Source organism: Megalops cyprinoides, chromosome 7 (genome assembly GCF_013368585.1).
Source record: "Megalops cyprinoides isolate fMegCyp1 chromosome 7, fMegCyp1.pri, whole genome shotgun sequence".
In the NCBI taxonomy this organism is placed as follows: Eukaryota; Metazoa; Chordata; class Actinopteri; order Elopiformes; family Megalopidae; genus Megalops; species Megalops cyprinoides.
The window spans coordinates 39825941-39850437 of NC_050589.1; the positions used below are offsets into that span (position 1 = coordinate 39825941).

The window sequence follows — 24497 nt, forward strand, 5'->3', positions numbered from 1 at the left end:
TCAATGGAGTGTTACTGATATTAACTGAAATGTTATTGTTTATCAGGAACCTAGATAGTAGTTCAATAACCTAGTAATTGACCAGTAGTCAATTCTAGATTGTCTTGAGCAGTCCTTATTGGACCAAGTGAATTGCCGGTCATTTGGAAACAGTTTCCTCCAAATATCAATCAGGTCAAATTTATCCATGAAGCAATTCAAAGCTGAGTTGCGAGACACAGATCTCCTTGGTGGCCATCTGTCTAACATGTTCATTACTATGTTAAAATCCCCTCCCATTGGGGTATTTGGTTAACCAGTATGAGATTTTTTCTTAAGTATCAAAGAGAATGTTATTCTCCACAGAAGAGTTGTATCCGTAGATGTTAATAATAATTATTCGAAGGTTATTTATGGCTAATATCATTATGATAAAGTGACCAGAGGAATCTATACTGGTCTCTAAAATATTCCCATTAAAGTTGTGTTTAAAGATTCCTACCCCAGCTGAATGTTCTGATCCATGTGCTAACCATATATCGTTTCCCCATTGTGACCTCCAGAAGTTTGAGTCATTGGATGTTGAGTGACATTTCTTTTCTATTACGCACATCGGTTAAACTACCCAAACTATAATGCTTTTTCCTCTTAGAAAAAATCAAGGGAAGTACTAATTCAAACATTCTTACCATAAAGAATTAAGCTTTCAAAGAACTGACCTTGCGTTATAAAGGAATATATTGTGGTAGGAAAAACCCCTTCTAGTCTGGGCTGAATAGACCGGGGGCTCCCTCCACACCCGCACGATAATTCACCAAGTTGCATAACCAATATATACCGTTTCATAATAATTTCAGAAAGTAAATTCCAGTGCTCAATAAAGAACAAATATACTAAGAGTCTGTTGTAATTGGTTTATTGTTTATGTGCGCAAATCACATACATTAAACCGGGATGATCCGCGGAGCAGTAATGTCATCAGTCATATCCCCAAGCAGTCCCCCAAGCAGCCCCCCCCAAGAAGTCAGCCAAATCCCCAAATGCATCTCCCTTTTTATGCTTATTCCCTTAGCTCCTCCTGAAGCTTAGACTCAGACCCCCTCCTTCAGTTTCATAACATTTTCTGTACACTATTGTTTCCAAGCTCACCCCTGTCTAATTAAAAATAATTACCCTGCCTAGGCTGTACACTATTATCTCCAAGACCGCGCATATCTAATCTATAAAAAATAACTATCCCTTCTTGACCTGCTCTGCCTTGGCTGTATTCCATAAAGAATCCCTGTTTGCGACCCCATTTTTTAGAGTCCAACTCTTATCTTACACTCAAGGTCCATCCTCCGAGCAGCGCTCGGACAGTGTCCAACTCTCATTAGCAGCCCCACAACAGGCCTTACTTGGCATACAGGTATCTCACAGGTGCATACCCTTCCCACAGTCTCCTGTACTCTCTTGACCCTTCTTTCTAGTTTCTCACAGGCATACAAAGTATAATAGGATACATTATTATTTATTTAAGGCTTATAGTGTTAGGTTGTTTAATTAATAGAGTAAATGGCTGATATGTCAATGACTTCAGTTAATATATCAATAACTGCGGTTAAAATCAAAAACTAACATCTATTGGCAATGCTTATGACGTTTGCTGGCAATAATGTATCTCCAATAAGCTTAATTGTACCACGTCAAGCTCTGCTTTTCTCTGGTGGGGTGAAAGTGGTAATGCTTACAATTACACATGGGGTATACACTTAGTCAGAAATTTTCCACCAGAATATCTTCTTAGAAGTTGGACTGAACTCAAAAAAGAAAAAAAAAAAAAAAAAAAAAAAAAAAAAAAAAATATATATATATATATATATATATATATATATATAAATATAATAAAAGTATAAATATATGAAAGTGATTGTGACAGGATAGGTTACCTCGCTTCCCATAGGGGTCAGATAATTGGGGGTGTGATGGTCGCCGCCCAGGTGGTTGCAGCCTGCTATGTTCTCGTCTATTTAAACCCCTTGTACCTGTTATGCGACCCGTTTTCCGCTTCCGAGTCCGCCTCCTCCCTTGTTCCGCTTCCTGTTTGGCTAGTGATCGCCACTGCTTCCTGTATTTCTAACGAAAACCGGTTCGGCTGAGGTAACCCGTGTTGCGGTCGCCGATCGCAGATTGTAGGCCGGGATAGTCCAGTCGGGTCTGAGGGCTACTCCACCGGAATCGTTTGATTTATAGTCTGTGTGGTTACATCAGGGGCAGTCGGCGACGCTAGCTGCTGTTTTGCTTTATGGTCTCAATTCTTATTTTAAGCTAGCAGCATGGCATGATAGTTAAGTCTGTCTAGCTTTTAAGATCATATATGCCTTCCTTGCATATTCTGTGATGTGTGACCAAACTAACTGGTTTTAGCGTGTTTTAAATCTTTGTTTGATTAGGGTAGCGCACCTGAATGCAGTGGGCTCAGGCTGTCTGGTGGAGGGGGTTTAGTTTGTAGTGGAGTCTCCCTTCACCTGCATGTTTAGCGATCTGCACCAGCACATTGAAGTTCATGTTTGCTGTGTTGACCGAGTGAGGCTGCGCACGGAGTGGTGAGTATTGTTCACACGGGTGGAATCCTTAGCGGTGAGTAGTATACCTTCTCCCCAGACAGCTCTTCGCCCACTTTTAATGTGTTTTTAATTGGAAACATCTAATCCCAGTGGTGCATACTTTTATCCCTCTTCTAACATGTTAAACTCTTAACTTTTTAATAATAAATGGTCGTTAAGTATTGTAAAGCATTTTCAATAAATTATTTCAGCTGGAATCACGTCTCTGGCTTCGTCTCTGTATCGAACTCCGGGGGTTCTTTATCCTGTAGCATAGGGGTCTAAGACCCACCCATAAAACTATTTTCCCTGGTCGCAATCCCAGGGTGGCGTAGTAGGTTTGAACAGCCTCCACAGATCTCATGGTTACACACACATATATATATATATATCACACTCATGCCAAGTACAAGTACCTCAAAATTGTACTTAAAACAATTTACAGTTACTTTCCGTCCTTTATACAGCCAACCCCACCCCCTGGTCAATCAACCACTTAGCTACTAAGATACTTTGTTCATTTTAGAGGCCATTCACGGCCATTTGGCTTGGGGCAGGGGCATCATAACACTTGTTAAATAACATTTTAGTACTCATCCTAACATGTGAGTGAAATGACAAACACGGGTTTTGAGTTTGTCTTTAACTTTATTATATGAACACAGTAGCAGCCTATACTATGGCAAGACACAAATGTTATACACAAACAATAAAACAAAAGTTTATCAAATGTTGCGCTGATAATGCCAGTGTTGTCATATCACTGCTTGCGCCCAGGGTATTGTGCAATAGCAAGTACACAAGTACACAGCATCTCAATCTCTGATAGGTGCGTTCTCTGTCCTCACGATCTTGCATGACGGTTCTCATCAAGGACACTTGGCAATCTAAGTTAAGGACACTTGAGCAGGCTATCTGAGATCCTTAGCCTCAGCATCCCCTTATGCCCCATCATAGCTTTACTTGGCGATGTCTCTACACTATATACACCGAAACATCTCAAATCATTCATATTAATATCACTAACCATCGCCAAAAAGACCATATTACTGAACTGGAAAGACAGAACCAAGATATCCATAGCTCACTGGCTCAATCTACTAATAGACCATTCAAATCTAGAAAAACTTACCGCATCTTTGAAAAACAACATTAAATCCTATGAAGATAACTGGTCCCCTTTTCTCTTTTCTTTCCGTTCCAACAAACCTACATGAAAACACAGTGTGCAGTTTTTCCCACCAGTCTGGTCTTGTCTGTCCTGCCCCATCACGTCTTGTCAGTCTTGTTATGCTTTATGCCTCAATCTTTAAACGTAAATACATATATAGAAAGAATGATGTATTCATTTTATTTATGTATTTATTAAATGTTATTATGAGTTTTGTTTTTTTTTTGTTTTTTGTTTTTCCTTTTCCTTTTTTTTGTAGTTGTTGTTGTTGTTGTTGTTAAATATATAAAAAAAGGACACTTGGCAAGAACTTTCTTCTCAAGAACACAAATACGTTCTTAGCGTTCTTGGTGTTGATAAACAGCCTATTGTTATGCAATAGTTTTATTGGAGTGATTGCGAAACAAAGCTTCACAAGCACACTATTGTTTCCGATAGTTTTATTAGTGTTATTGCTTTGCAAACACACTATTGTGAAGCAATCATATTATTGTTATCCGATTGCAAGCACAACTATTGTTATCCGAAGTTTTACCCGCTCTGGTTCTCCAGTTTTTGTTGTTTTTCATCCCTTTTTTCCCATAGACTCCCATTCATTTTCAAAATCACCCCCCTCACACTTCATGGCCTTCCCACTCGGTTCCTTTTCATCCCATAGCCACCATACCTGATATGTTGCCTCGGGACAAATCACCCAACACTCATTCAAGACCGTCTTGACCCACACTCATCATTTTGTCATTTTTTTCATCAGTGTTTTTACTCATTTATTCATCTCTCCATCCTGCCATTGACTTCAATTCATTTATCAAAGCCCTATCACACGGTCACACTTAGGCCATCAACAAACATCCCTCATATGCTGGCTCAGGTCACGCCATCCAACACTCACTGAAATCTATACTGACCCACACTCGTCTTTTACTTGTTTATTCATCCCTCCATCCTCCCATTGACTTCAATTCATTGTTCAAATTCTTACCGCTTGGTCACCTTTGGCCCGACAGTCATAGCTAGCCGTACCACATATGCTGGCTCAGGTCATGCCACCCAACACTCATTGACAGCCATACTGACCTGCACTTGTGTTTTTGTCGTTAACTCCTCCCTCCATCCTCCCATTGACATCAATTTGCTAGCTTAGCAACCACCTAGTAACGCCCTGGCAACCATCTAGCAACAACCTAGCAACCACCTAGCAATACCCTAGCAACCACTTAGCCACATCCTAGCGATCGTCTCATATACATTAGCACATTTTTGCTGCCGGGTAGCAATCACACTCTGCTTTTTTTCAGGAAATACACTATTCTAGTTATCATTATTATTATTACAGCGGAAAAGACAATAGCCATACCAAGAACACAGTTTAAAATATCTAAGTAATAACAAAACACTCTTTCTCTTTTTAATTAATATGTAATAGTAAATATCATTATCATCTCATCTGTCTCTCACTGTCTCATTTGGCTACCTAGTGCTCGCACAAAATTAGGGTCCTTTGCATTCAAGGGAATACAGGGTGTCAAGATGTGTGAAAAGCATACAGACGCTACAGTGCCATGCTTACCTTATTTTGATAATGTGAGATAACATAAACTGTCATGCTAACATGTTGATTAATACATGGACTTGTTTCCTAGAAATTACAAAAAAACAAGATTCAAAACCGATTAATGATCATGATCCCAATGTATTGTGCAGTAGTTTTTGACACTTCTGGGCAGGAAGGAGCTTAGCATTATTGTGTACTGGATGGTAGTTGAATCTATTCACTGGTCAGATAGTGTTTGTCAAACCCACCCATTAGGCTTTCAGTGTGTAAAATGATGTTTGGGAATATTGTGTTGTCATCATTAATAGAGACTAATAATAATAATCGTATACTTTATTGATCCCCCATGGGAAAATTCGTCTTCTACATTTGACCCATCCTACACACACAGTGAGCAGTGAGCACACACACACCAGGAGCCCACCAGGGGCACACACACACCAGCAGTGAGCACACACACACACACCAGGAGCTAGGAGCAGTAGGCAGCCACAGTGTGGCACCCGGGGACCAACTCCAATTCTTTTTCCATTGCCTTGGTCAAGGGCGCTGAGAGGAGTATTAACCCTAAACATGCATGTCTTTTGATGGTGGGAGCACCCAGTGGAAACCCACGCAAATGGGGAGAACATGCAAACTCCACACAGAAAAGATTTAGGACAGCCAGGATTTGAACTCATGCCCTTCTTGCTGTGAGGCAACAGTGCTAACCACTGAGCCACCATGCTGCCCAAGGGGACTTTTTAGTAATTTAGAGTCCCCAAAACAATTATGGACAAATTTCACATTAATAGCTTGCAAGTTGTGCAAAAGTATCAATCACAACATCATTCTGATACAGTACTATATTTGTAGTTAGCTAACTGAGGGAATACTTAATCACTGCTACTGAAAAAGACTTCTTGTTTTTCTGTTGTTTCTGTCACATATAACATGTATGTATGTATTTAGAGATCCAGAGATGTATTTGATTTTTGCTTCTTTACACCTTCTTTGTATTTCAGCTTTAGTTCTTTCATTGAAGCAGGATGCACAGTTGCCATGACATGTTGATGTCTTTTTATAATATTTATATATGTATGACTGTGCTCGGTCTGCAGGAATGGCATATGCTCTGCTGGCTGCAGTTCCTCCTGTATTTGGTCTGTACTCCTCTTTCTATCCCATCCTGGTCTACTTCATCTTTGGAACATCTCGTCACATCTCAGTAGGTGAGTTTCCCCTGTATTCCCATCTCACCCTCAAACTTTGTGTCTGTCTGCACTACCACGGGGCCACACTGTCATCCTGACTGTTGTTCTACCTTGTTGCCCTGGCCCCCTGCTGCACACTGCTTCCTCGACCACTTCCACTTGGTGTCATGACAACTGCTTGCTCCATTCCCCTGACACTCCCCAGGCACTTATGCGGTGATGAGTGTAATGATTGGGGGGGTGACGGAACGCTTGGCCCCAGACTCCAACTTCTTGGTATGGAATAATGAGACAAATGGGAGCGTGGTAGACATACTATCCCGGGATGCTGAGAGGGTCAAAGTTGCTGCTGCTGTCACCTTTCTATCAGGCCTCTTTCAGGTAAACAGTGGCCATGTTTACATGTATGCAATTAAGATAATTCTCTGAGGTCATGTTAACACCTTACTTTGATTATTTTAATAATGTTAAGCTCTTGGTTGCAGTAAACATAACACAGTAAGATCCACACCTTCATAACACTTTGGTTTGTATTAAGACTGTGCATGTCTGAGAGAAGAGGAAGGACCTAGCTAACCAAATATGTCACCAGTGAAGCCCTTCATGCTGTCATCCTCTGCTTTCCAACCTAGAGAAAAGCATTTTGCAAAAGCAGTAGGCCTACATCAAAGACAAATGTGTGATAATAAAGTAGCACAGTTATTACAGCTACATCTCCCATTGTTTAGATCACACATGGGTAACATCCGGCCCACATACTGTTTTAATCCGGCCCGCAACACCTTCGAGGGAAAAAACTACGAAAAAAATCCTGCGTTGGGCTGTGTTCACAGGTAGCGTCTTTTTTGAAGCTGTTAGCGTCTGTTTTACATAATAATCCTATGGAGTAGACCGTGTTTTCAAAAGCGTCCTGAGCATTTTTTTTTTAATTGAAAAAAAGTTCAACTTCTCAGAAAAAAACGCCTACGTCAAGCGCTTTTTTGACAGCTGACCAATCACAAGCGGAGTAGTGAGACCTGTCGTTTCCCATAACAACCACAAAAAATGGAGAAGGTTGCAGTGACGTTAATTGTGCTAGTTTCTGAGCACAGTGAACTGTACAACATGGCAGTTAAACTGTATCATAACATTCATCATAAAGAGGCCGTTTGGAGTCACATTGGACAGATCCTAGGAGTTTCTGGTGTTTGTGTTTTCATTAGCAAAACTAGCCTGTTAACTAACGTTAGCTCTGCAACAATGTATAGCCAGCTAGATCGCTAACAATGTACGTTATCTACTCAAATGGTGTTTCGCCACAGAAAAAGTACCAAAGCCTCACGTAACTACCATGTTTTTAACTGACCTTGAACGAGAGCCAGTTGCCTCCTTCTCGCCATTTTGTATCGCGAAGATGTTGCAGTATTCAAAGAATACAACATTAATAGACATATCAGTACTAAGCATGCTAACTATGCCTCTTTCGTGGGAAAAAGAAGAAAAAGCCCTGAAGTTGTCTTCCAACTTAATTGCCAGGCAGAATATTTTTACAAAGCAGTCTACAGTCCAGGAATTGGCAAAAAAAAAAAAAAAAAAGAAAGCTAGCTACATGCTGTCACACAAAATTGCAAAACACAGCAAGCCATTTTCAGTGGTGAGTTCTTAAAAGACTGTATGGTAGAGGCAGTTAGCATACTGTGCCCTGACAAGAAAAGTCAGTTTGAAAACGTGAGTCTGTCGCGTCGCAGTTACTCGGCATGTGGAAGTCATTGATGAAGAGTTGACTGCTGAATTGTCAAAAAGGGCATCCGATTGGATTGTTTTATGAAAGTAAATCTTTTTATTGTAACTGCAGAGTACACCAGATTGACATAAAGCTGTAAAAAATGTCAGGCCTTTGAGTAGGCTGGCAAATAGGCTACTGTAAAGTAATCTGTCATGTAAATCAAATTCATGTCATTTAACATAACAGCACTATGCGTTTCATGTTTCATTTCAATCGTCCAATGTGTGGCCCTCGGCTTACTTTATCAAAGTAAGTATGGCCCTCTGGAAAAAAAATGTTGCCCACCCCTGGTTTAGATAGATAGATAGATAGATAGATAGATAGGAGTTTAATCAAATTATCCATTATTTGCATGTAAATGGAAGTATTTGGGAAATGCCTCTTTTTGCAGAGACATGTAAGTATCCAGATGGAACTATTTTTAATCAGAGTATTGACTAATTGTATTATTGCATGCATGTAAAAATAGTCAATATCTCCTTACACACTGATACCAATGTGACTCAAACACAGTAACAATGACAACAAGGAGTCACACAATTCTTCAATTCAATGTGACTTCAAGAAAATTCACTGAATGTGTGTGCTCATGCACACATACCTGTGTAGATGCTTCTGGGCCTGGTGCAGTTTGGGTTTGTGGTCACCTACCTGTCGGAGCCCTTGGTTCGAGGATACACAACTGGAGCTGCCATCCATGTTATTGTCTCCCAACTGAAATACACCTTTGGCATCTCTCCCAAGCGTTACAGTGGCCCCTTCTCATTGCTGTATGTGAGTATTGTCTTCTCCCAGCTGTTTGAGTACTGCTGCACCCTGTTTGCTGTGTGCTGTGTGTAAGTACTGCCTTCCTCCTGCAATGTTTGAAAAATACATCACCCTCTCCATGTTGTGTGTCAGTATAGCAGCACCCTCTCTCTGCCGTGTATGAGTACTGCAGTGTCCTGGACACGTTTCACATTTCCTATCTCAGAACTAATTTCAAAATAAAAGGAGCTTATGGCTTGCTTACAAATGGGAAAAATGGCAGACAATTTGAATGTTTCTGCCTAGTTTGTGCCAGTGAACTTCAATCATTTGACATACTGTTGCATAGCTTAACATGCCAGCTGTACTTATGAAAGCAAAATACCACACCTAACTAGCTAGACTCTACTGTAGCTAATGTCACAGAGATATGCTCATTATTGATGTATGAGATGAACTTGTATACTTATTGTTACATACTAAAAGATGTAGTATACAGTACACTGCGGATTATTCATTCTGTTGAATGTCAGCCCCACACACACACACACACCTTACAAGTATCATCCACGCTTTTCCAGAGGTCAGCGAATAATTTTCCATTTTTCTCGATTGGCCCTGGGTTTTAAGTTTTTTTTTTTTTTAACAAAATGCATTATGTTCTTGCACTAAGTGCTTGTTCAGTGCTGTGTGACAATCTTTATTGTAAAGATGCACTCTAATAGTCTAACAGTCAAATTTAAACAAAATGTACATTAATTCCATGAATTGATTTAAACTGACAATTCCAAAGTTCCAAGGTATGCAATGTTTACAATGTTAATTCAATTAAGGTTTTAAATTTAATCCCACTTCCAGACTGAACTCTTTTACAGTTACATTTCAATTCCAGTACCAGTGCTTCCAAAACCCCAAGCCATGCTAAACACATATATAGTGAGTTCTGTGTAACTCAACTGTAGGACAACAGTGATAAGGAGCAAGGCATGTAACCAAAAGGCTGCTCTACCCTTGTGTAGCGGGTGTAGACTGCGTTGTGTTTTTGCATGGATGTTACGTAGGTCAGCGAGCGAACAAGTTTCAAAATTTCGATCCGGGGTTCTCGCTGCTCACTGCCAAACCCTACGGCTGGTGGCTAACTAACCAAGTCTCAGGGAGTGACGTACCTACTGAAGCTGCTGTGCAACCTGCTACCCGCTACCCTGCTGGCTTTACGCAGGACTCACACAAGCAAACCGCTCTGCTACCTGCTACCCTGCTGGCTTTATGCAGGATTAACACAGCCTACTCATTTCAGCTCTGCAACACTTGGGCAAGGTACTTAACCCACAATTGCCTTAGTAAATATCCAGCTGTATGGATAAAACTGTAACCTATTGTTATGTATGTTATGAAGTACCAAATATGTTAGGAAGTACCAAATAGCAGCCATGTTGGGAACAGAGCACTTGTGTGGACTGATAAGGAAGGAGCAGTTCTGTGCTGAAGGTGAAGAGAAGTGCCTTGATAATTGCTATCTTTTCCTAAAAATGTATTTATTGATTGTTAATTGTTGAAATGCCTTGCATAAATATATTTGAAATGTATTTGTATATATCAATATATTCTTGGATATATATTCTTTTATTTCTGTATAGGAATATTGGTAAAAATAGAAAGCTGTTCAACACTCATTCAAGCAACCTAAGTGCTGGCAAACAACCAGAAGGTGTGGAGAGCAAGCATGTTTATGTTGATTATCACAACTAGCTTTGTAGCTACATCACTCCGTAAGTCTTGTTCACAGAAAATGTAAAATGTAAAAGTTAACTCTAGTTCACATGAACTGGTTAATCAATTTATCCTGCCCAATACAAAAGAGCCACCAGACAGAGGTAACCTTAAAGTATAGTTTATATTTTGACAGTTGGAAGGTAGATCAAAACTGATCTCCCCATCACTGCTACCCAAGGAAATCTAAATTTCTTGCCAGGGAAAATGAGCAGTGGATTTGATTTAATATTTGAGTTAATATTTGATATACCAATGGTATAACGAAGTTGAGTAGCCTCTTTGAAGGTTCTTCCTCAATGTATTCCAGCAAACTATATCTGAAGTATAATCTGCCCAGCTCCCAGCTTGGGTACCCAAAGGGGTTGGGGATTTTGTTATAGAGGAATGCACCATCTCCATCACCTGTGATAGATAATGCACCATCTCCATTTGATCAGATGCTCCTATTTATACATTTTAATGAACATACTGTAAAACATCCACTAAATGTCAAGCCTCTAACAAACACTGGACCCTTTAGTGGCTGGGTGGAAAAACATTTTAGAGAATAAACCTTCTAATCGTAACTGGGTAGCACAAATTCATCACCAATGCACTTCAATGTGAACCCAAAACAAGTTTGTGAATGGAAGCAGCAGAAAAAGTGGTTTCTAAACACCCCACAGGCTGAACAACAGCAGTGTTCAAGGATGGACAGAGGCAGCAAAAAGAAAACTAGTTAAGAGTTAGAAGAGAAGGTATGCAACTGGATTCGCTCTATGCGACAGCAGCACTTAGTATCAAGAGAGATGGACAGGCAAGAGGCCAAAGAGGTTTTCTTCACTGTTACTAACAGGACTGGCAACAGTGACTGTAGGGCAAGTTCTGCATGGCTGAATAATTTCCTTATGAGGAGTGGGTTTCCCTGTGTCGCCACACCACCCTAGCTCAAAAGGATGCAAGGCACTTCTCTGACAAGCTCATCTCTTTCGTCACATATGTAAGTGGCATCAGAAATGAATCGCAATCAGAATCAGACTTTATTGGCCACATGCAAGGAACTTGACTCCAGTTCCAGTGTCTCTTTGTTCACACAATGATTTACAAGGTGACAACAACAAATACCATCCAACTGTAGTGGAACAACAGACAACAAAGGTAGTGCAGGACAAATAAATGGAATGGCGTAAGGACAGAATGAGTGAAGTACATAAAAAATAAATATGAACAGCTACTGCACAATAAGCACTGTGTTATATACAGCTATTGCACAATGAGCATGACATAAAGTGTACACAGCATACACATTCCCAGAAGGAACCTTAAAAGGACCATCTTATCAGGAAGTCGTTCACACTGTGTAAGCTTACAGTGGCACAGGATGGCAATGAAGACTAGCTCATCCATTGCTTCAGGGAGGGAGAGCCATGTGCTTCTGGGGCTGAGTTGCTCTCTAGCAGTTGTTGGGGTGGAAGAGGATGATGAGGAGGAGTTGGGGAGGAATGCACTGTTGTTGTGAAATGAAGTGATACAAGGAAAAGCACAGCTCTTGCACTGAAGAGAAAACAACATTGGCAGGTTCATGCTTTCTTCTCAAAAAAAAAAAAAAATAGGCCTGCCAATATTGTACCCATCAAGATTTTTTTTCTATTCATCGTTTTAATGGGACATTTAAAAGCCTGTCCAACAGTAGCTAGTCTCTTACAGGTGCCAGAACTAATTGGAGTTCTAATCAAATAAAAGCCCTGGCTACCAATAAAAATTTTATGCCATTTGCTGCTTCTACAATATTTTTCAAATATATAGCCAAAGTAGATGCTTAAGGCACAAAACATACTTCAGAGAGAGAAATTTTCATACATATTATTTCTTTTTTTCTTAATGTTCTAATATGCACTTATATATTCACTTAGTATATGAGATAAAATTGATTCCAGAATATTCCCACTCTCATCTGGGTATTACATTGTATTTGTTCCTGCCCAAAAATTCAGAACTACTGGTTTAAGATGTATCGTAACATTAAAAGGATCTTTAATACAACTTATACAATACAACCCTATTTCTCTGTTATTGGGTAATCCAAGTAGGGCCATACCTGGTGCGTATTTCAGTTGATTATAGAATATTTTTAATATATGCTGCTAGGAAGAAAACCTGCAGCTAAATGTAGCTAAATTTTAAATGGTGAAATTGTAAATGTGTTGCTTTTTGTTTCTGAAAGAAAATGGATTTTTGCTTTCATAGAGGTCTCTACAGCGGTTATTTGGTTTAAGTTTTTTAAGCATGTTTTATACTGTCGCTCCACTGAGCCTTTCTAGTCTGGGGTCAGTTTTACTATATAGCTCATAATGTAATGAAAGTATTTGCAAAGAGCAAATCGCACCCTCTGCTCAGTGCATTCATGCAAGACCATGAAGGGGAGTATTAACACCTTTAATCTGAGTGACTTGTGATATTCTGATTAAAAAATGCATAGTTCCTGTTTTTTGCTGGGAATGCTGCTTAACTAATACAATGATAAGAGAAGTCCTGCATTATGGTTCAAAATGCTACTAATCTTGTTACATGTCCTGTCCTGTAATATATATATATATATATTCACCCTGTTTAGGTGTGTAATGTAGCTGTCTGGGCTTCGTCCATGACCAACAATTTGCCCAGAAGTTCTATGCACAATCACATATTCTCTTTTTTCTAATCTTTTTAGACAGTGATGGAGGTATGTTATCTTCTGCCAGAGACAAACATAGGGACTCTGGTAGTAAGTGCTGTATCAGTGATTGCCCTCATCGCCCTCAAGGAAGTCAACACCTTGCTCACCCGCAAGCTTCCTGTCCCCATCCCTGTTGAGCTACTAGCTGTGAGTCTGACATTATGACCAACCCTGATTTGACCAAAACCGAAACATAGAAGCAGGAAGGAATGGAAGGGTGGGAAATCCATTAGCTAGAGTAAAATGAATATGATAAAATATTATTCAGAAAATGCAGACAGTGAAACTGAATGGGAGTGCTTGTGTGTTTTCTCAGATCATCATAGCCACAGTTATTTCCTGGCAGTTCAATCTGGACTCACAGTATGGTGTGGAGGTGGTGGGAGAGATCCCTTCAGGGTGAGAGCATTGTGACTGATCCCACCTACATGACAAAAGAACCAAGCAACAGCACAAATTCAAAATATCATAACTGTCTTTTCCTCAGCCTCCAGGCTCCCATCTTTCCTGCAGTATCGCTTTTTGGAGATGTGCTTGGTGATGCATTTGCACTGGCTGTGGTGGGCTATGGCATTGCCATCTCCTTGGGCCGAATTTTTGCCCTAAAATACAGCTACAAAGTGGATAGCAATCAGGTGGGAAATGAAGTGTTTTATCCATGTGTTGATACTTCTGTCTAAGTAGGATTGTGTATGTGATTGAATGCCAGGCCATGAGTCAATTGTCCTTCCATTCCAATTGTTTGAGTACTCTCTCCCTAATCCAGGAACTGTTGGCTTTGGGCCTCAGTAACTCAGTTGGGGGGATATTTCAGTGCTTTGCTATAAGCTGCTCCATGTCCCGCAGTATGGTCCAAGAAAGCACTGGTGGGAAAACTCAGGTGTGGCTTTTTCTTTATTCTTTCAGTATTCCTACAGTATAGCTACAGAACATGGCCATCTGCTAAAAGGAGTCATTTTTGATCATATATTATCAAGTTAGGAGATGCCGAAGATTTTGAAGTGTTATACTAGATACTAGATGTATATATATATTATGTAGTTTTTAGAATAAGCCATTATTCCAATTTGAATTAAAATAGTCTAAAACATTAAAACAAATATTGTATTTTAATGATATTTTTCTGTCTGTGAGTTTCTCTAGGTGGCCAGTGCCCTCTCAGCTCTGGTTATTTTGGTCATCTTGTTGAAGATTGGGGAGCTCTTCCAGCAACTGCCTAAGGTACTTCAATTGCCAGGTATCATGTGTGTGCATGCATGAAGTGTTTGTGATCATCCTTCTGGTAGGTAATGTCCTAAAGCAGCATTTCCCAAACCTCTCCTGGAGGACCCCTTGTCCTGCATGTTTTAGATCTCTCCCGGCTCCAACACAGCTGATTCAAACCATACTCATATTAAAGTATATGTATTTAAATACAATGTCATTACAATGTAATGGTCAGGCGTCCTAATACTTTTGTCCATATTAAGATTAAGATTAAGATTTCACTTAATTGTCAGATTTCAGAAATTCTCCTTGCATCCCATGGCATCAAAACTTTGACATAGATAACAGACATATATAACAAAAACATAACATTTAAACATAACAACAACAAATACTGCCACATTAAAACATCCTAAAGTGGCTGTAGTGCATCACTTGGTCAATTTCATGAAAATTTTCACCTTCAATACCCCATGCTCAGTCTATCCATGAACCTTACGGCTTACTTATAGCCCAGATGCTGATTTAATAATTTTACAGACTGAGGAACAAAAGAGTTCCTCAGTCTGTTGAGTCGAGCCTGTGGCAGTCTGAATCTTCTATTTGATGGCAGAAGCTGATATTCTTCAAACAAAATATGGGAGGGGTCAGATGTAATATTACTTGCCAGAGACAGCATTTGTTTGATATATGCTGCATGAAAATATGGCTCAAGTGTTTGACCCACAATCTTTGAACAAATACGCAGCATTCTAGCCAGTTGGGTTTTAAGCTGCACAGAAAGACAACTATACCAAGCACTTATGCCATATTGCACAACACTCTGTATTATAGACTGAAAAAATTATAACAAAATCTGTTTGTTTGCTCCAAATGACCGTAATCTTCTAAGAAAATAAATACATTGCTGTACCTTGCCACAAATGTAGTCAATATGTGCACTCCAGGATAAAGAAGTATCTACATAAATGCCCAAATATTTATACTCCGAGACTTGTTCAATCTCTGTGTTCTGTACAATGACCACTGGTGGATAAGAGTTCACTGGTAAACCAAAAATCATTTCTTTTGTTTTCTTTGGATTAATAATAAGTGAATTATTTTTGCACCACTCCACTAATCTGTCAGTAGGGCACTGATGAATAGTGGGATCGTCTTCAGGGTTTAACAAAGTAAACAGTGTAGTGTCAATTTAAAAATAAATGTGTTCGGAGTGTTTGTGTGAAGTGTGAAAAGTAAGGGTGAGCTCACACAGCCCTGTGGTGCTCCTATATTAGTAACAATTGAAGTCGAGAATGTCTGATTAATTTTAACTGTTTTCTTTTTGTAAGAAATGAATGGTACCAGTGAAGCATCTTTGTTAGTAAGAGATCTGGTTTTATTGTGTTGAATGCCGATGTAAAATCCAAAAAGAGAGCCCTAGCTATAGATTTGAGCTTGTATAGATGTTTCAGAATTAGATGTATTAATGCTACAACAGCATCCTCTGCTGCAATTTTTCTTATACGCAAACTGGAAAATGTCCAGTTTGTCATCCATAGACTGGGTAAGATGTTGAACCAAGATTCTTTCTAAAGTTTTCATAAGAACAGAAGTCAAGGCCACGGGACGATAATCACCGGGTTCCTTAGGACAAGTTTTCTTTGGTAAAGGCACTATATGTGAAGTCTTCCACATTTCTGGAATTATGTGAGCATCAAAAGAACACTGAAAAATAGGCTGCCACACAGGTACAAGCTCATCTGCGAAAGTTTTCAGCCAGGGTGTAACCCTCGATTTCACAAGCGGAGTCCGGCACTGAAGAGTGTAACCAGCTTTCCGTAAAGCATAATAATGATGCCTCCCGAAAGTCTGAACAGTACCTTATATAGGCTCTCAGATTTGTGAGGATGATTGATGGGAGCGGTGGCCTGGTGTATCTCGCTAAGGACAAGGTCAAGGTCAAAGTCACTTGATAATATGATAAAAAAGTGCTCCAAATTCCAATCAGAACATCAACATAATTATTGAATTCATGCTTTTTAGAGAAATACTTCACTGGAAAAAACCTCAAAAACCTCAAGCTTTTCTGAATAAGCATGCCAGTAATGTTGGGGCAGTTCCTATGGTTTGTCATGAGAAAGAAGCATTTACCTAAAGCAACCGAATCACACAGAAAGTAAATAAAAGGGATTGTATCGTCTGCTGGCAGTGTAATTTTCATCATGGATAAGTCCACAGATGCAGAAGATTAGTTGATTCTCCATATGCTATTTGTTTTGCAAATAGAGATTTACTACTTGTCAGTGGCATGAAATATGTTGAGACAATAAATACTTAGCAAGCTGAACATCACAATATCATTTAATTTTGGGCAAAATGGCCCAAACAACTTTCCAGAGACAGAAAGTGTAGTCAAAAAAAAAAAAAAAAAAAAAAAAAAAAAAACAAATATATTCACTAAACAAGAAATTCAATTTGCACCATAAACAACTGTACTTAGTACTATGAATGTAATATCTGTATCTTGAGGGGAGGAGACAAGCATTCCCTTCTGTGATAGCTATCAATATTTCTGTCAATCAATAATGTACCATAAGTATTTTAGCATCTAAATGAAAACATATAGAGTTGCCAAAATTGAAAGCAATTGAATAATTGTTTAATTTGTGGGTTGAGATGTTTTCATTAATGCCACAGGTGAGAAAAACTTATACGTCTATTATATATGCCTATACAGTGCAAAAGGACTGTAAAATGTCCTACTGTAATGTATCATCTGATTGGATACTAATTGCATGAAAATGCTGATGGAAGTGGTCTATTTCCAGGCTATGCTCGCAGCTATCATCTATGTGAACCTGCATGGGATGATGAAGCAGTTTGCTGACATCAGATTACTCTGGAGGAGTAACCGAGTGGACATGGTAAGGAAGAGAAAGTACTGAGTGTACATGGTGAGGTGATGGGAAAAAGTCTTGAGTGAGGGTGCAGGAAGGGGCAAGAGATGTGAGAAGTGATGGGAGACATGTTGAGAAAGAGTAGGAGGAGTATGAAGAGAGAGTAGGAGGGGAGAGGAGGCAGGGAATGCAAAAAGTAAGATTGAAAAGGAGAGGAGTTGTCAGGGAGGTGTTTTGTATATACTTCTAATGCAGAGACTTTCCTTCCTCTCTAGTTGGTGTGGGTGGTGACTCTGATTGTAACTTTGCTACTCAACCCTGACCTTGGCCTGGCTGCCTCCATTGCCTTCTCAATCTTCACTGTCATCTTCAGGACTCAGCTGTGAGAACAGAAATTACCCAGGGGCAACAAACAACAAATCAGAAATGCAAATTTCTAAATACCTAAATACCTGCCCACCATCCCCACAAAAAGCAGGTCTACATATCTGCAGACAGTGTTGTTTATAAGCCTCGATTCCACATTTGATCCAAACATCTGTAATAGAAAATAATCTACTCATCAACTCATGCAATCCATGTCTGTCTGTCTTCAGGCCTCAGTATTCCATCCTTGGACAGGTCCAAGGAACTGATATCTACAAACCTGTAGAAGGATACAAACAGGTAACCATGGCAACACTCACACACACACACACACACATTATATATATGTGCTACTATCACAGGTGCAGCTTTGTATTGGCAAGAGGTGTTTTGGATATTTCACATGTAGCAGGGTATGGGTAAGGTATGTGTGTTCCCCTAGGTGACACAGGTGCCAGGCTTGGTCATTTTCCGGTCTTCTGCTACTCTCTACTTTGCAAATGCTGAAATGTATGCAGATGCCCTAGCAGAAAAGGTAATGCTGCATCACACTATGCTACACAACAGTTCATTACATTATAGTAAGCCACACTGCACTGCACCACATGACATCACACTACACTACATTACTCTAGACCATATGGTAGCACAGTTCCAGTTTTTGCTGAATGTAGCAGGTGATAGTGAATAAACCTGTAAGTCAATGTTTAGGCTACATATAAGGCAAACAATTTTAAAAAGTTAATCTATAATTCTGGTATTATCTGTGAAGTAGGAAAAGTACAATGAAGTCCCACAAATAAAGGTATATTTTCCCCCACAGTGCACCACAAAAGTGGCAACTGGGATTGGTGTTTTAGATGCATGCTGCGTTGTTAAGCAGGTGGTTGGGGGATGAGATATGTTTGTGTGTATGATAAGTTGTTATGTTATGTCATGTACATCATTCACATTGAACAAAATAGTTCCATACACTGTTACTTTCATTGTGTTCTCTCATTTTATATATTTTTTGTAAAGTGCTCTGAGCAGCAATTGTTGGATGAAAGGTGCTACATTGTCTGCCTTTAAGGCCAGCCAATCAAGTGCGATGGCTCTCCTCTCTGTAACAGAAATACCCATTGATTGATTTCTTTGTGGCATTCTATACTTGACCATCAGGTCCTTTGGCAACCTTGTCAAAACCGTGCAGCTCAGGCAAGCCAAGAAACTTGGCATGCTTCTCTCTCAAAGTCCCACAGCCTTACCACAGGAGTCCCCTAGGGGTATGCTCTTATAACCCTCTGGATTTCCTTGTACGTAGAATCACTTGGCTCAATAATTTTAGCCCATGGCTTCTCCTATCACTGTTATGCGGTTAACACACATCTGTTTTTCTCCTTCCCACCCATGATGTGCATATTGTCTTACACATCAAAGCTTGTCTCAATGACATTTGAGTTGAATGATCAGCTGCATCTCAGACACAATCTTGCCAAATGCCCCCCATCAAGGATCTCTCCATTACCCTTGATAACATGATTCAGACATTCATACATTCAACACATCACCTCTGCTCTGAGGCTAACCTTTTTGTACATGCTTTTGTACACGCTGGGTCACTCTGGATATGAGCATCTGTTTAATGACAAAATGCAAATGTAATGACCACTAAACGAAATAGTTCCACTAGATTTGCGTGTACCATATTGTAAGCCAAGACTTGGAGTTTTTGTGTACTGGATAGTATGGTAGAAGTAATGTTTGGTGAAATGTTCTCACACTCCACTGTTTGCCTGGGGGGTGCAGAGTGGTATTGACATTGCAAAGATGCTGTCACACAAGAGGAAGAAAGAAGCCCAGAAGCTAAGGAAGGAGAATCAGGATGCCAAAAATCTGGGCAGAGAGGTAAGAGAAGCCCAGAGGCAGGTGGAGGAATGGTGAGGAGTAAAGTGAGGAGTGAGGGAGGGTCTTTGTGTGTCTCTCTGTCTATATTCCTGTGCATGCTAATGGACACATTTTTTGCGTTTGTATTTCTGTTATTTGGATTACGTATACCTATTTTTTGCTAACAATATAAAACACACAGTTCACAGCCTTATATTGAATTCCAGCTGATAGTTTACAATATTGTGTGCCCTGTCTAGGCGGAGGCACCACAGAATAAGTGTAAAGATGAAATGACGGTGGAGGAGGACCCTCAACCTTACCCAGCCTTTCCACATGCCATCATCCTGGATCTGAGTCCTGTCAACTTCTTGGACACTGTGGGAGTGAAAACACTGCGCAATGTAAGAGCCATATATTCATGTCATATATTCTGACAGTCTGTTCCTCTGACAGTTGGTCTGTTGCTCTGTTTGATGTGATTCATTTTTTCCAACTGACCTTAGTGTGTTGCCGCTTCAGATTCAACATGACTACAGGGAGGTGGGTGTGGAAGTGTTCTTTTCTGGGTGTCAGGGTGAGTGTTCACCAATTGTATGTCTTTTGCCAGTTATCTTGATGAATGACTTGTTTTGGCATTCTGTTTACAAATAATTGTGCCAAGGAGCAGCATGTAGAATGCAAAGGGCCAAAAAAAAACTAGAGGGCCAAATAAAGTGGATCCCTGAGGAAATTCACATGTAATTTGGCTTGGTATGAAGCACTGTCTACCAGCTTAATAGAGTGCTAGAGAAAGAATTCTCAAGATGATGAATTAAAAAATGAATGAATGAATTAAAATGTTATGGTTTATAGTGTCAAATGCTGCTGTTAGACCAGAGAAGTTACACCATACAACAAAAACAGCTACATTAAGAGCATCAACAGTTAAATGAAGGTCATTTGTTTACCTTTATTACAGCACTCTATGTGCTGTAATTAGCTCTAGAGCAAGTTGCTTTCAGAGCACTTTCTCCATAAATTTACTGAGAAAAGATAATTAGAACTTGAAACTACTCTGAAGTTATTCAGCATCAATAAATCCAGGGTAGAATTCTGAAGTAGCAATTTTTAGGGCTGTTCTTAACTAAATATTCCAGACATGGAACAAAACGTATTGAAATATACAACTTTTCTTAGTCCTTTGATACACTCACTAATTGCTAAGGCTTTTCATGCTAGGTCCAAAGTACCTCACAATGCAGCAAATGTCAACAGTAGAACAGATGCATTTCCACTGGTGTTGAGTGAATAGCTGGCATCTTATGAGCTACTTTTGGTCCTGATGAGTGGCGGGACTTGGGGACCAGTATAATCCACCCTACCCCTGCAGATTGAAGGCAATTGGAAATTGTGTGCAATGGACTCCCATTAATTTTCAGATACATATATATACATATAATATACATATATTACAGGGATGTGAATAAATGTGCTCCACATATTCATTATTTTTGTAAATTTCCTCTGTGCTCCACGCAATGCTATTCAGATCAAAGCATACCATTTTGTACATTTTTACACAGAAATGCAGTATATCCAGCATTTATGGAGAAACATGGGTGGCACTGTGTATGTGAACATTTAATAAATTCACTAAATGCTGACAAGCACTAGATAATATGTTTAAATGAAACATACATTTCATTTAAATGTATATTTTTAAATACATATTTTTAAAAATGTAAATATTTAAATCTAAATTAAACAAATAGCATATTTAATGTAATATTTTACAGAATTTAATTTATAAAATGGAAAAATGCATTTTTGGAGAATTGTATATAAATAATATTAAGCTCATGTGGGGTAAAATACATGTTAAAACAAACATATTTCATGTTGCATTTGGCACCTCATAGTTTTGGATAATCTCCAGAATGGCACTATACATTAAAAAAAACCTTCTGGTCGCAAAGAAAATCTATTGTGAAATCATGTAAACAGATCCAGGTGACACACTGATGCAGCATTGGTTTCATCAAGAGCTTTCAAGATCAGATTGACTACAGTGACAACAGACTACAGTTCATTCAACATAACAGGCAAGTGAGAAGCTAAAATGGGGAAATCCTCAATCTCTCTCTCTGTACAGACTGTGTTGTGGAAAACCTGGAAAGAGGGGGATTCTTCAGTGAAAAAGTAACAAAGGCTTTTCTTTTCTGCTCGGTGCATGATGCTGTACTCCATTGTCAGAAATATATTCTACACTCCATTGATCAGGTGAGCCAGGTAAGTGTTTTTAAAAATATATGTAGTTGATGTCCAATGGGAGCACATGTCAAAAGGAGTGGGCTTGGGTAGACTGTGGAACCTAGCAATATAGCATTGTGCAGCCTATAGCATTTGCTGATTGGCTGATGGGCTTTGGTATTTGAACAGATTCCATGTCCCTGTACCCTCCACCAAACCAAAGTGTGACATACGTTTTAAAAATAAATGTCTGAATGTGTCAAAAGTTTGGAAGTGTAGAGTTATTCACTATCAATTTTTTTTTAAATTTGGTTAGTTACAGCAATGAATGAATGAATTACTTCAGTACATTCCTAAATTTGAAGCTTAGGAATTGAACTGACTAATAGCTTAGAGTGATGCATCATGACAATGCAGGTACATCATTCTGTGTTTTTAGTTGAGTTTATTCTCACAACATGTAGACTGTCATACATTGTTTGCAACATGATAAACATTTGTGAAATACATCAAACCCACCTTCCTCTCTCCCTCCTTGGTCTTACTAAATTCAATGCCTCCTTTTCTCTATTTTACAGGATATGCAAGGAACTCATTTGTAAAGCCTGTGACCCACTGACACACTAAAACTGAGACACATTGACCCTAGTGACATACATTATGATGATGTTGCACTTCCACTAAAAATGGCTTTAACTTTTTTTGAAAACAGAGTACACCCTTAATCCTATACATGTATTTGTAGGTAGTTGTTAGTGCCATCATTTAATAAACTTGCTAATTGTTTACTAATTGTTCAAATCTACCTTTCATGCCAAAAAACTCAGTGATCAGTGATCAGCGCCTTCTGATGGGGTTACAACCTTTTCATATCTATGTTTGAGGTGTGTTAACAAACCTGTATAACATCCATTTGGTTGCAAACCTTTAAGTTTAAATATCATCTGATAAAACATTTAGTAGACAATAAATGCACTCTACGTTTGGTATCATTTAGTGTATTATTTCATGATGAAAATGCTGATGGTCCAAAACGATAAAGGAGTTACATGGTAACAGAGTTACAGATGCGCAGAGAAAAATAATACAATAAATTACATTAGGCACCTTAATACCAAATGAACATCGTTTAAATGCCACAGCCTACCTGAGTATTGTTGCTGACCATGTGCATCCCTTCATGACCACGGTCTACCCATCTTCTAATGGCTACTTCCAGCAGGATAACATGCCATGCCACAAAGCACACGTAATGTCAGCTGGTGCCAGGAACAAAACAATGAGTTCAGTGTACTCCAATGGCCTCCTCAGTCACCAGATGTCAATCCAATAGAGCACCTTTGGGATGTGGTGGACTGGGACATTCGCAGCATGAATGTGCAGCCGACAAATCTGCAGCAACTGTGTGATGCTCTCATGTCAACATGGAGCAGAATCTCTAAGGAATGCTTCCAGCCCCCTGTTGAATCCATGCCACCAAGAATTCAGCCTGTTCTGGGAGCCAAGGGGCGTCCTACCCAGTATTACAGAAGTGTACCTAATAAAGTGGTCACTGAGTGTATATACCTGTCATAGAGGCATATACCATAGGAGCCAAAATGCATTAGAACTGTTGAAGTATAAGTCTGAGAACTAACTTTCAGCTAATATGTTACCTATCAAATGATTGTGACAACTTCAACTTTCAGAGGATTTCACTATTATTCACAGTGCATTTATATTCTATGGCATTTCTATATTATAGTGAATGAATGTATACAAAGACAAAAGCAAAAATACAGTATCATTTTACCAATGCTTTTGTGGCTGAATCTGCCATCAGTTGCTGCTGGGCTTCTGTACAATGGAAACAGTATGTGTGATGAGTGTCAGCCATGGTCAATCTCAGGACAGGCTGACAGGATCTTCTTAAAGATCCATCTAGCTCTGCAAATTTGTAGAGAGTTGTATTGTCAATATTTGTTTTCTGTTTCTTTTAATATATGCTAAAAGACCTTTTCCATGTTCATTTCACAATGGCTGAATAAATGCCTTCATTCATTGCACCCTTGCCTCCTGAAATATTACCACAGACACCACCGGCTGATGGTGCCCAAATCCAAATAAATACTAATCAAGTTTTAGTTATATTATCATTAGCTATTAATCAAATCACTTCTGTGACATAAGAATTGAGTAACTTCAACTAAAATGAAGATTTCAAGAAGCCAAAATACTAAAACTATTCACATCCTTATGTCAAGAAACTCTGTTACTAGTAACACACCCACAAGAAATGAAAAGGCTACATAATTGTTCAAAATCCTTTCTCTACTAATTTTTACTAATATGCTTACTTTTATATATTACCCAGTTTGTAGGCTGGATGTTTTTTCACAAGAAAACATTTGTTGATTTTCAGTAATGGAATTACAGGTAAAGGATTAACTAAATGGCAAATCAAAGTAAAGACCCATATTAAGTTTTTTATTTAATTCGCTCATGG

The 24497-nt window shown here is 39.2% G+C and overlaps 1 protein-coding gene across 1 annotated transcript in view; it reads left to right on the top strand.

Annotated features, from left to right (window-relative positions):
• LOC118780462 (solute carrier family 26 member 6-like) overlaps window positions 1-22284 on the top strand; it is a 34239-nt gene extending 11955 nt beyond the window's left edge. The window contains exons 3-18 of the mRNA XM_036532947.1: window positions 6391-6501; window positions 6689-6864; window positions 8858-9022; window positions 13458-13610; window positions 13780-13862; window positions 13951-14098; window positions 14230-14343; window positions 14607-14684; window positions 17480-17575; window positions 17824-17930; window positions 18145-18214; window positions 18357-18449; window positions 19703-19822; window positions 20041-20184; window positions 20303-20357; window positions 21915-22284. Coding sequence (XP_036388840.1) covers window positions 6391-6501; window positions 6689-6864; window positions 8858-9022; window positions 13458-13610; window positions 13780-13862; window positions 13951-14098; window positions 14230-14343; window positions 14607-14684; window positions 17480-17575; window positions 17824-17930; window positions 18145-18214; window positions 18357-18449; window positions 19703-19822; window positions 20041-20184; window positions 20303-20357; window positions 21915-22081 — 1880 coding nt within the window. The 3' untranslated portion in view covers window positions 22082-22284. The remainder of the gene's footprint in view (window positions 1-6390; window positions 6502-6688; window positions 6865-8857; window positions 9023-13457; window positions 13611-13779; window positions 13863-13950; window positions 14099-14229; window positions 14344-14606; window positions 14685-17479; window positions 17576-17823; window positions 17931-18144; window positions 18215-18356; window positions 18450-19702; window positions 19823-20040; window positions 20185-20302; window positions 20358-21914) is intronic.
• The last annotated feature ends 2213 nt before the right edge of the window (window positions 22285-24497 follow it).